At 30.8% G+C, this 13699-nt stretch overlaps 1 protein-coding gene across 3 annotated transcripts in view; it reads right to left on the reverse strand.

Annotated features, from left to right (window-relative positions):
- Positions 1-13699, reverse strand: part of LOC143206852 (extracellular serine/threonine protein CG31145) — a 558035-nt gene that overhangs the window by 423834 nt on the left and 120502 nt on the right. For 2 of the 3 annotated variants that reach the window (XM_076419660.1, XM_076419661.1), the window contains one exon: positions 4005-5036. In XM_076419660.1, the coding sequence (XP_076275775.1) occupies positions 4005-4231 (227 nt within the window). In that variant the 5' untranslated portion in view covers positions 4232-5036. Of the gene's footprint in view, positions 1-140; positions 385-4004; positions 5037-13699 lie in introns of those variants that run through there. The other variant, XM_076419662.1, reaches the window with a different exon arrangement.

Raw genomic sequence — 13699 nt, forward strand, 5'->3', positions numbered from 1 at the left:
GGTATACTAGAACAGACTGAGCAATACGTGATTATAAATAACTTGGCTAATATTTTTAAAGGTATTGACCTAACTGACAAATAAAGAAAAATACTTACAGAGAAAAATATACAACTGAATTAATACAATAATCAAACTACCTGCTTTTTTTCTGTAACATTCTCTTTCTGAACGTAACATAATGCTTTTCGGAATCAGATACACTTTTCCCTGTTGCTAGTATATCAATCTGTATATATATCATCATTAATACTATTAGGAAAAGCACAGTCATTCCTCCAAAGTACAGTTTGGCACGCTTTCTCCGAACTATCCACTCAAAATAGGACATTTTAGATTATCACTTAAAACTGCGACAGTTTTTCACTATAAAAACCGAAAACCATTCGCATCCTCCTAATTCAGAGTATTCTCAAAGACTAAGCCATTAATTTTACATTTTATCTGTAAAATAAGATAAGAACACTAGCTCTCAAGATTATCAAATGTCGTATATCTTATTGATAAATATTTATACAGAAAAAGTTATTCAATCAAGACTATATATATAATAAAAATGCACTAAAAAATATCAAAACAATACAAGAAATATAATTAGATCTAAAAAAAATTAATTTTCTTTACAAATAATTACGTCTTTTTTAAAACAATATTAACTTTAAGGCTTAAATTTGAGATTTCTTAACAATTAAGTACATTTTAAAACCATTGGCCATTTTTTTCTATGGTTTTACATCATAGTTCAACTCGAGTGATGGCGTGAAAGCAATGATGCCAACGGATTCCAATAAAAACGGATTCTAAGTTTAATAAAACCATCAGTCGTGTCACTAGCAATGTAAGATCCATCCTTGATTTATCTCAAGAATTATACTTTTCAACAGCTCCCACAGTTTATCATTAGGAGTATGCATAGATTCTGGTCATATTCAACTCAAAAAAGGCACTTATTAAGGTAAATTGGTAAATTATATATATTTGCACTCTTTCTACTACTATAATTTTCTAGAACTGTTTCCCATCTTTCTGACGACCTAACAGTACCGTGTCGAAAGAACGACATTGGTTCGGCAGCGATCTATTAAACGGATCTATTTTCATGCTTATTCAATATCACAAAACCGTGTGCCATCCAAGACAACCTGCATAGATCTGAAAACCTGATAATCAGAGTGCGCTATATCTGTTAGACATCTGCAATTACAGTTTAATCCGGTTTTAGCAGGTCGTAATACACTATACCTTGGTAATCCCACCACATGCACTACAAAATTTTATAACCATGAGATTGTCGTAGTAGATCCACTTTTCGACGCCAGTCACCATATACCACCGAAAACTCTTCTTTTCCACCTGGTAAGTAATGAAACCACTATGTAGAAACGGTTTAAAATGTATTTCAGCCAAAGTCAAAGTTGTTTGGTAGATATTTTAGGTTCCCTCTAGATCTCCTTAAATGTTTTTCCATCTCATATTTAAGTAAATACGGATATATCTCATTCATCAACTGTTAAGTTGTTTGAAATTTTTTTTGGGGGTTTAAACAAGGTTTTCATCCAATAAGACTTAAAATTTATTCTCTATGAAATGTTATTGTCATCCAGACTACTTTTTTATAATAGGCATCAGAATACCCACCATCAGCATATGTTTCCAGAAGCCATAAGTGTTTAATGGGCTTCGGCAGAAGATTTCTTTAAATCATACAACAAAAATAAGAAATATTGAAAATGCAATCTTAGAAATTAAACAATAGATTAACAGATAAGTTTAATAGTTAAATACATTATTTTTAATACTCTTGGTCACCTTTTCTTTAACTTTCAAGCGGCAAAAGCTGGTCTGCGGTCTAAGCTGGTTTCAGAATTTGCTTATATAGGAGAAACTTATAGACAACTTGGAATATTATAAATTGAATATATCATAAATTGACACATAAAACAGGTTGATTACATTGATACTTCTTCGGCATCTTCATCAATAAATGTCGGCTATGTGAATAGTTAGCAAAAAACCTAGTTGACCTAGATTATATTTTGTTAACGAAAATATTCGAAATCTATATTCAAGTTTTTGAATGCCTTGAGAAACAGCTACTTTAACAGACAACCAAACTTACAATTATGCATCTTTAAACTTAGAGGACGCCCAAGACGAAATTCCCAGATTCTCAGATAAAAATTATTGCTTCTAAAACTTTACTATGGAAAATATTACAATTTGATGTACCTGCTTTGAAAGCATTATTTTTCTGAGCTAAGCTATTTCAATTAAATTTTTGTCTAACTTAATTCACTTAAATTTAAATACGGTTTGAAATTTAGCATTCGATTTTCTCAAAAGACAGCTAAAATATGTTTATTTTTAACATAACTTCTTTTCACTGAAGCTTTGGATTGAAATAATGTATAATTCGTATGTATGCAACTTTTGATCGAGATAAAATAGATATAACTTTATTTGCTATTATATTGTGTATGGTGTAAAACAGAAAGGCAGTTTGTGTCCTAGCTTTAAGTCATGTGATACATGGGCTATATCATATATGGCTCCAGTTTTATGGCATTCACCGCTTTTTCAGTTAGTATTAACCTTCAAAAGAAAGCGGTTAAAATTTCATGATATTCTACACATAAGTTTGTGAATTAAGAGTTTGTGCCAAAATTGACACTAGATTAGTTATTTTCAAAACAATGGATCAAAAATAATCTCGTGTTTTAATTTGACAGTGATTCTTCATGGGAAAAATATTATTCAAGCGAAGCAATGCCATGAATTATGGTAAAGTTTTATAAGAACTCCGCTGCATCAGAAATAACAATAGAAAGTTGGTTTGCTCAGTTCAAACATGGCCTTAGAGACACCGATGACGCAGATATATATGGACGCCCAAAGGTAAAAAAGGACGCGCAAAAAAGGAGGTGGTAACACCAGAAAACATTTTAAAAAACACAAAATCGTTTTAAATCATGGAAAAGTAATTTTGTATGAGTTATCTAACAACGTAAAGATATCAAATGAACGTGTTGGTTCTATATTGCATGATCATTTGACTATGAGAAATCTGTGTTCAAAGAGGGTGCCGCGTTTGCTCACTGTTGACTAAAAGTAAGAACGTATTGATGGTTCTGAGCAGGGTCTGTCTATGTTTAAACGTAAAAATCGAGATTTCTTGCATCGATATGTGACAATGGATGAAACATCGATCCGTAGCTTCACACCGTAATCAATACGATCGTCATCTGAGTGGACAGTAACTGGTGAACCTCGTCCAAAGCGCCCGAAAACACAACAGTCGGCAAGAAAGGATATGGCGTTGGTAATTTGGGAAGTGTGAGATGTACTATCTATCTTCAGAAGGAAAATATTATATAGCGTAATTGGAGCATTTGAAGGCCGAAATTGAATAGAAACGACCGCATATGGCAAAATAAATATATTTGTTTCATCAAGATAACGCACCGACACAAGACAGTCGCAAGTCAATCAAAACAATGGCAAAAGTATATGAATTGAACTTCGAATTGCACCCACATCCACCCACACCACACCACCCAGATTTGGCTCCCAGCGACTGCGACTACAGACCTTCAAAAAATGCTCATCAGTAAGAAATTTCGCTCGAATGAAGAGGTTATCGCTGAAACTGAGGCCTCTTTTGTGGTAAAAGATAAATCGTTCTACAGAAGTGGTATTGAAACGTTAAAGCAGCGCTCGAATGATAGTGTGACTCTTGTTGGAGATTACGTTGATGAATAATGCCAATTTTAAACAACAAAAACGCTTTTCTTTGTTACGTCCACAACTTTTCAACTCATGTGTTACTTATATACTTTAGTGCTACTATAAAAAAAACTTGAGAAACGTAAGAGGAATGAAAAATTAACGAAGTATCAGATATCCATATTTGTTTTCTTTTATATTTTACGCTGAGTATTGAATCTTGTGAAACAATATTTCGTGACACTTATAATATAAACAAATATATTAAAAAAAACACTCACCTATTAGTTTTCTGCAACAATCTGTTCTTGAAACTGTTGTAAGCCGATCCGGGACCATCTTCACCCACTACATATTTGATCCTACCATGTGAAGGCATCAGATGTTTCCTAGATACTCCCAAATCCATTTGAATATCCATCACCAGCATCAACGTAAACAACACGGCCACAACACTTACACACACAACGACGCGTTCTCTTAACTTGAATCCAAATCGCAACATCATCGATGTTTTAACCGATCGCTCCTCGACACAAGAGTTTACAGTACCACTTTGGCACACAGGTGTATCTACGCGTTCCTTTACGGTGGAGACAATCTGATCGGGAGGAGGACTGTATTTTGTTTTCGTGCGATTTTTGACCTGATAAGATTTAACCTCGCTACCGTTCACCTCTTGATGAACAGGCGGTTTTCTCAGTACTAATTCGCTGACGACAAGCGCATTTCTCTCACTATTGGTATCAGATAAGATCGAATTGTTATCTAACAGTCGTAAATTACCGTTCTGATTATGTCTGGGTTTCTCGACAAATTTCGATGTGTATTTCAACAGGGTTTTATTAGCTTTATTGTCTAACTTCCTCAGAAGCTTGTGAACGGAAAATCTTGATGATTTCTCCTCCTCGTTCACATCCTCAGGAGATGATTTGAAATTATCCCTAATGCATAAACTTTTCTGATCGATTCTTTCTCGATGATTATGATCGAACGATTTGGTTTTCCAGAACGGTTTTCTCTTATTCTTCCTAACTAGCACTGGGCTATAATGCTCGTGTATGTAACCGATTTCTGGTGTGGTAAGATCGTCGGATGACAACGATGGCACTGCCTGGGTTTGATAGGTGTGGTTTTGAGAATATCGTCGCGCTAAGATGATCGAGTTTTCTGGTCGTATCTCCGGACGATACTGGGCATCGCACTGATCGTGATTGGTCGAGATTACTGCTGCAGTTCTGAAGCATTGCAGCTGTGAGTTCGTACTGGGCTCCAGTTTAAGTACTGCCTGGTTGTATGTACCTGATCTTTACCTGAAAAGGAAAATGTAATTAGATAATTTAACTATTTAAAAAATATTACATGTATCTTATACAGAGGATATACAAAATAATATGAACATCATGCAATATAATATATTTTGTTAAAAGTTGGCAACGCTGCTTTCCGCTTGTAAGTCTTGTAGGTTATATTTCAAAGTATTATACGATTTTTTTTCTGCGAGTTATAAATCAAGCGACACAGACATAAAGCTTCAGTCACACGCCTTCTCTGGTCAGCACAATCGCCGGACCTTAATACAATTAAACTGTTATATGGAGATTTGAAGCAGGACATAAGGGGTAGATTGCCAGCTCTAAAATCATTGAAGCAATGAGCGGAAGTTTTTGTATAAGAATGGGCGACACTCTGTTGGAAAACTATTCGCTTTACGAATATCTTCCGCGAAGAACTGCAGTTGTTTTAAAAGATAGCTCAACATCTTATTAATAAATAAATATTGTGAATATGTTAAATATTCATATTATTTTTCTCACCTAAACTATATATTACAAAAACAATATATTCTCCAGGCTGATTAAAATAATAACTTCTTTACCTAAATTTTTAAATAAAATTGCATTGTCCTTTGTTTATCTATTTCACTCTTCGATCTCGCCCTTATAGATATTATTAGCAGCTTATATTTAGTTGGTCTCCTATGGCTTTCATTTATCTATTACTATCTACTTTGTCTTATGTCCCGTATGGGTTCCAATTGAAATTCTATGAAACTATTTTATAACTGTTAATATTCTATGCAATATTAATTTTAATTCTTGATGTACAAATTAACATATTTATTACTTGCAATATTCGGTAAGTATTTTATTCTAAAATGTATTTACTAATGAAACCTTAAATTAATCAGATGTCAATACCACTAAAATGTTTTAAAAAAATCTTAAGAATCTTTAGAATTACCTTTAGTACAATGATTTACTATGTCTATAGAAACAATATCAATTAACAACAATCCTTAAGCAAAGACAATTTGTGTCTTGTTTTCTTCACCCGGCACCAAATTAAATCAAAATTATTGATTATTATTGGTTTGATAAAAATTATCAATTCAAGTTCAATTATTTCAATTCGAAGAAAAAGTTAATTTTTCGCTAAAAACTTTAAAAATATGCATTACCTTATAACAGAAATCAACGTTTCATATCTCAAATCCATCATTTAATAGCAGCAAGAAATCGTTTCCAGTTCACCCGCCATGAATTATGAAACAAATCGTAGGATGTTTATGAGACACTCAGAAAAATCCCGTTTTGTAATTCTTAAATCCACAACGGAAAATATATCGTTGCGCGCCTCTTCTCCATCTACTTCGCAGGACGAAAAAAACGAACGGGGGACCAGAAGAAAAAAGAGAGGGCTCTGAACACCCCCATAAAATATGTAGGACGTTTCACGTCGGCAGACGCTGAAAAATGATCCTCTTAAATGTATAAAAACAAAATAGTGTAATCTGACGTTTATTTTCTCAAAAGTTCAGAAGGCAAATTTAGTTAAGCCGTCCTCTGTGATGGCCGTTGTTTCCGACACAGAGAAAAATCGTCTTATTATGCGCCCAAAGTGTCTCGAATAAAACGCATTGTGGGGCCAGTTCCGTCGACAAAAGATCTCAGTTTAAAGTCAATCGGTTTTGAACAATACCAAATCGAATACGCTTAGATCAAGGCAATATCGCGATTATCAGCGCTATATATTATAATAATTTTTACTATAAACTAAAGATTGGCCAATAGGCATAATGATATAATAATTTAAAAAAACTATATCACGACATTACCTTAGTCTGTCCGATAAAACAGTGAACTATTGTCAACTAAATTAGTGACATTAAAATGTCGCAATCTAGTCGCATTTATCTTTTACTTTTAGTTCCGTTTGACTTTGGTATAATAACAACATTCCAATAGAAAAATAATAAAATGTTACAAAGTATAATTTATTTTAACACTATAGCACTATATATCTGATGCATATATTGAGAATTAAAAGTACAATTAATTCCGCAATAGTTCGTATGTTATAGTTGGTTCATTATGTTGTTTTATTATATCTATTTTGAATTCCAAACCACCTATGATAACCTCCGCAGGTCTAATCCAGCTAATTAACAACTGTATATGAAAGTAATGTATTTTACTTTTATTAACCGACTTCAAAAAAGGAGGAGGTCCTATGATCGGCTGTATATTTTTTTCATATATGTTCGTCGATTTCACCGTCAATTATGAACCGATTTTCAAAATTATTTTTTTATTCGAAAGAGTGCACTTCCTAGGTGGTCCTATTGTAACCAAGTTATCGAGGGAAAACATAAAATTTTAAAGTCACGTACAAAGTTCTCACATATTTTTTAATCTAAAATAATCAGATATCTGTGTCTAATGTTATTCCTGAAATGATGTGACGAGAATCGGAATAAAAGCCATTCAGTTTGCTTTTTAAGTACTAACCATACTATATGACAATCCCTAGAAATACTGCAGGGAACCGCTTTAATGGTGTAACGGTTAAAACATTTAGCTTACACGCGGAGGTCGCGGGTTTGATTCCCAAAGGAAGCTGCAACTTTTTTGTTTTAGTTTGATTGAAACATTTGTCAAATCACCTATAATTGGTAGCGGACCCTGGAGCCTCAAGCGTTCCTTATTTTCTGTCATTGTATATTTATTCCTATTTTTCTTCATACAGGCTGCACTTTTACTTGCGCTATCGATTCTAATACTTATAGTGAATATCTAACACTGAATAAAGATAAAATATTATAATATTATATATATATATATATATATATTATATAAAATATTATATATATATATATATATATATATAAACGGTATATATATATATATATATATATATAAACGGTATATATATATATATATATATATATATATATACGTTTTTTGTTCTAGGAAAGTTAACCTATTATGAAACTAGTTACCAACAAACGGGTAACAGTTGTAAATCTATTGGCCAAAGTAAAAGTCTAAAAGGTGCTCAAATGTAACAGTATCAAAATTTTAAAAAATAAAATGTACCAATAGATTTTTACCACAAACTCGCTCAATATTTGAATAGTGTCAAATTATATTGGATTTTCACAAAATATCTATTAAATTTATATGCATTATAAATTCTATCAAATTTATTTACAATACAATTTATAAAACACACATCAAGTAAATTTTTCTACCTACGTTTTATAGACAAATCATTATTATCATTGCCTTGTTGTTTATTAATTTTGTTTGTAGGATATTTGTGTTGATAGATTGGATTATCCTTTTTAACAAATATAAATATCACTGTAATATAATAATTAAAAATTTAAAATGTAGAAATTTGTTTGAATATTTATTATACGTTCGTGTTCAAGGACATTTCCTTGATTATTTTATTATAGTAAAAACCAAACAATTAGAGCCAATAAAATAAAACCTTTTACAGTCAAATTTCAATAGAGTACAAAAAGTCAGAAAAAGAATAATTTTAACTCAGTTACAAGTAGATCCATACCGGCCCACGTTACGTGTTTAAGTTAATAGAAACAAAGAATTATAAAATGAGTAATAACGATAGTGTAGAGTTAAGAACGTAAGTAGTTCAGATTTCACATAAAAACTATATATAACAATATAAACTCATTATACACAAAACCATGTATTTAAATTTCAGCGAACACAATGACCAGGATGGACAATGGAAACACTTGGAAAAAAGGCGAGAGGTATTACAGAAAATGTAAGTTTTCAAAATATTTTGAATTGAACATATTCTTGCATATTTGCTTTGATAAATTAGCTAACGCAAATTATCTTTTAGACAAGATGTTATGCGTAAAACAGGGTATTGCCCCTGTAGATTCGGCGCAATTGATCTCGAAGAAGGAATTTATCAAAGAAGTAAATCAGGGAGCGAATATGCAAAGAAATTGGAAGAACTCATAGCTAAAATATATAGTGTACAACAACTACCGATACCAAAAGAACACTGTAAATAATCTCAATCTAAACATATTTAAAATATATATACTAAAATTAAAAATATTGTAAAGCATTTTCTTAATTTTATTTATACTAGTGACCGCCCTATAGCCGAAATTCGACCACAATTAATCATGTTCCTCTAATAATAAAGTGAATAACTTAAAACTTATGTTCACAGTATCATAAATATATTTTATATATAACATTAATTAAAATAATAAATGTTTATATATTAAAATAACTATCATGTAAGTATACCTAGTTTCTATTAACTTTCAATAATCAACAAAGTATTAATAAGTTTAAATACCACTGAATATTACAAGAAAGTATTATAAGTAAGATTATTTTCAGAGCGCCCAATATGGTCTATTTTTACTTTTATTAGATAAACGTAAATAGAATATATATATAATAGAGAATATACGAATAAAACTATTGACTATTGACACTGATATTTGACATTAGCATGTGTATTAAAACAATAACGAACACAATTAGGTTATTTATTTTTTACAATTTAAAACTACAGTATTTACAATAATTAAGTTAACTATTGATATTTTAGAACTTATGTCTATAAAGTAAACAATCAAAATAATTGATACATAGTTCAAGAAATAAATCCTTATAATATTAAATGTTAAACACATAAATATTTATTAAATTTATTGTTAATAATTCATAATTTCTTCTATTTGTTATTATTTCATTATAATATTTATTATATTATTTGCATATTTTCATTACTTCATTTATGTATTCATACAGTTTTTATTTTTATCCATATATCTCACCTAAAATATATATTGCAAAGACAACAAATACACCAGATTGATTAGGAGAATAATTTCTTTACTTCTTCTTATTTTCTTTCTTCTTCTTATCCTCGAATTTTGTTAATCTATTTTGTGGTGAATTTTTTTTCACAACAGTATGCAATTTAAAATACACATTTATTTATCTAAAGTCGTCCCAACAAGTTTCTTATTTATTAATTTGAAACACTATTTTAATTTTTACGAACAATATCCTTTATATTATATTAAGGCTTTTTTAAGGTATAATAAAAAGCTTATCTCCAGGTAGATTCGACCCTAGTTATGTCATTGTCGACAAGCTAAACTCTTAGCCTGGGCGGCTAGCCTTAAGTGCAGAAACTATTTGTTTAGACATTTTATCACTGATCTGACAGCTATATCGAGTTGCTTGATTTAGGCGTATTTCGTTTTATTGGAATATACTTATTGGTAGCGCATATTACACAAAAATATTAAGCCTAAATCATATCAAATTTCAAACCTCCAGGTCACCCCGTTTTCCTTAACAAGGCAAGTAAAATTATCATTAAACCGATTAATATATAGGCCTATCAAAAAGTCGTTTTGTGATTATTATATGTTCTAAAGCGCAGAACCTAAAATCAAATCTATATGTGTATTATTAAACAAAAATTGGAAGTTCGGTGGTATAGTCGTATATCTGAAACGAAAATTGATTATATATTTCCCTTGTTTCGGCAACATTATTCAAGAACGCTTTGACGAAAAAACGTCAACGGCCAACAATCATTGATGCATATTTTGTATTTGTTCTTCAATTCGACAACACGTGCCAAACAAGCCACGCTGTAATAAGTATGTTAGGTTTTCTTCTAATAAGTGTTACTATCCATTGTCTTCGAAAATAATTCTTCCTCTAGGCCTTTCATTCCATTAGCATCAAAATCAAAAATGCTAAATCGTCATAAAACTAGTTTATAATATATATATATATATATATATATATATATATATATATATATATATATATATATATATATATAGATATATATATATATATATATATATATATATAGATATATATATATATATATATATATATATATATATATATATATGTAGATATATATATATATAGATATATATATATATATGTATATATATATATATATATATATATATATATATATTCTAGGACGTATCCACGAAAGCCTCTCTAATTTCATTACAATCGAACTAACGCTATAGGCTCACGTGGAGTATAAATGAACATATTTTTATTTTTAATATATTGAAAAAGATAATAAGGATCATTAGTAGAAGGAGTATTGGCCACGAAAACAGCTAAACATTTTATTTGTTTACAACGCTTTAAGCTGGGTTTAAGTATTACATATTTGTATAAATAAAAACCAATGCGTTTATTGCGATTAGATAATTCAGTTTTCTTAAGTTATATTATCCCATTTTATTGCGGTCACTAAGGTGGTATGAAAAAGATAGTTGAATGTAGGGTGATGGAAATACTAAATATTGTTTGCAATATTTCTTCGAGGTCTTCTATGGTATAGTTAGTGCTTAAGTTACTATTTCCGATTTTCCGTCACATCAGCTCAGCAATGACATTATACACAAAATCTGCTTATTTTATATAAAAATTATATAAAAAATTTGTACCTGCCTTTAAAACTTGAACATTTCCCTCGATTTCCCCCCTTTTCCCCAACAGATCCTGATTTGGTTCCAATGGGAGCACCTCGAAAGTGCACTCTTTCGAATAAAAAAAAATTCTGAAAATTTGCCCAACATTGACGGAAAAATCGGCGGACATACATTAAAAAAAATATACAGCCGAACATTGACCTCCTTTATCGAAGGTTAAAAACAGTAAAAATAAAGCATAAGAATTAATTGATACTGGTGCTTATTGAACCCGGTATATTTACACTGTGAGCTTTTTCATAGTATTTCGGTATTCGCTCCTTTGTACACGTTTCCGATAAATAGCTTCTTGGAAACTACCGGCAATAATAGGCATGTGGTTAAATTTTATGACGAGATGTACAATTAGTGATAAGGAAAACTTTCTACCCCGAAAGGAGTTGTATAATAATTATAATAAATGTAAAGGACATTGCAAAAAATGGAATTTTTATTATCGTTATTCAAGCCGTTAGTTTCTTTGGTCCCATTGTCAATTATTTAATTTGATATACTATTTATTATTTTGATACTTCAATATATTATTAACTTGCCAATGGACTTTAGTTACGTCAACTTCTTAGATTTATCAGTGATTTAGCCTATTATTTAACTTTGGCTACGAACTACAGTACCCCATTCCAAAAAAAGATCTGATCACCCAGTTTGGTTACTGACTGGACTGGCCAAACTCCCTAACCGAGAGATTCGGGGAGCATCGAGGAGCAATGAGCTTATTTACAGTTAATGTATTTTCTTCAACCAAAACCGAATTTGTTTGAGTACTATCCGAGAAAAAAACAATTACATTTTATTGAATTTAAATGTATTCTATCTTAACATTTACAAGTTTTATTGAGAAAAAATGTCAAAGGACACGTCATTGTACAGTTTTGTTATGACTGTCCTTCACTTCACCAGTGAGTACAAGTAGTTCTGCTGGCACCGGAACTTCTTTTTCCCGGTACATTGCCACTAGGAAATCTGCCAAAAGTGTATAGTACTGCAACCTTGACTGGCTGTTTTGATAAATACTCTCTTCGAAATCAATTTCGTCTGTATGAGTGGAGTAAAAACATGTTTCCCGCATGGTATGTTTTCTGAAAAGAAAATTACTGTTATTAACTTATAGAGGCAAATCTTGCTATAATAAATTGAAATTAAGAATATTTAAAATGCGTAATTCGGGATGACTGAAAAATACTATTATGTCAAGCAAATGTTTGTTCGTATATATTGATCGTTTATTCTTTAAGCGATAGATGTGGGATACTCAAGAATCTGTTTTCAATATTAATTTCAATTTAGAGCCGGATTATCAATATGAAAAACGTAGAAATAAGTCAGAAGATCCAGATGGAGTGACTGAAGTTTAGATAGAAGATATTAGATTCGATATAAGAAAAGGCCCCAAATAATAACATGAAAAGAATTTAACATATTTCAGTAATGTATAACTATACTTACATTCGCCTTGCAACATCTAGTCGATTGTCTAAATGCTTCCACTCATCGTCGTTGATGTGATTACTATATTTAAAAGACATATGTTAGTGTCGGTATTTAATGTACTATATTTATATAATGTATAAATTAAATTACTTACTACGTAGTTTTCTGTGATTCTGGTATCGATAAAGTGCTGGGGATCATCTTGTACATTAAGAAACTCAGAAGGAAATGTTGAAGTATACGACTGATGTACTAGGTTGCAGTGTATCTGAAAGCGTTCTAATAGAATTTTTCACTCATACCTTGTTTATAAAGTATTGTGCACTGACCATCACCCTACATTCAACTATCTTTTTCATACCACCTTAGTGACCGCAATAAAATGGGATAATATAACTTTAAGAAAACTGAATTATCTAATCGCAATAAACGCATTTTTTTTTATATTTATACAAATATGTAATAGTTAAACCCAGCTTAAAGCGTTGTAAATAAATAAAATGTTTAGCTGTTTTCGGGGCCAATACTCCTTCTACTAATGATCCTTATTATCTTTTTCATTATATTAAAAATATGTTCATTTATACTCCACGTGAGCCTATAGCGTTAGTTCGATTGTAATGAAATTAGATAGGCTTTCGTGGATACGTCCTAGAATATATATATATATATATATATATATATATATAGAGAGAGAGAGATATATATATATAT

This window comes from Rhynchophorus ferrugineus, unplaced genomic scaffold (assembly GCF_030347505.1).
Source record: "Rhynchophorus ferrugineus isolate W39M unplaced genomic scaffold, kcgeb_rfMv2 rfM1, whole genome shotgun sequence".
Taxonomy (NCBI): Eukaryota; Metazoa; Arthropoda; class Insecta; order Coleoptera; family Curculionidae; genus Rhynchophorus; species Rhynchophorus ferrugineus.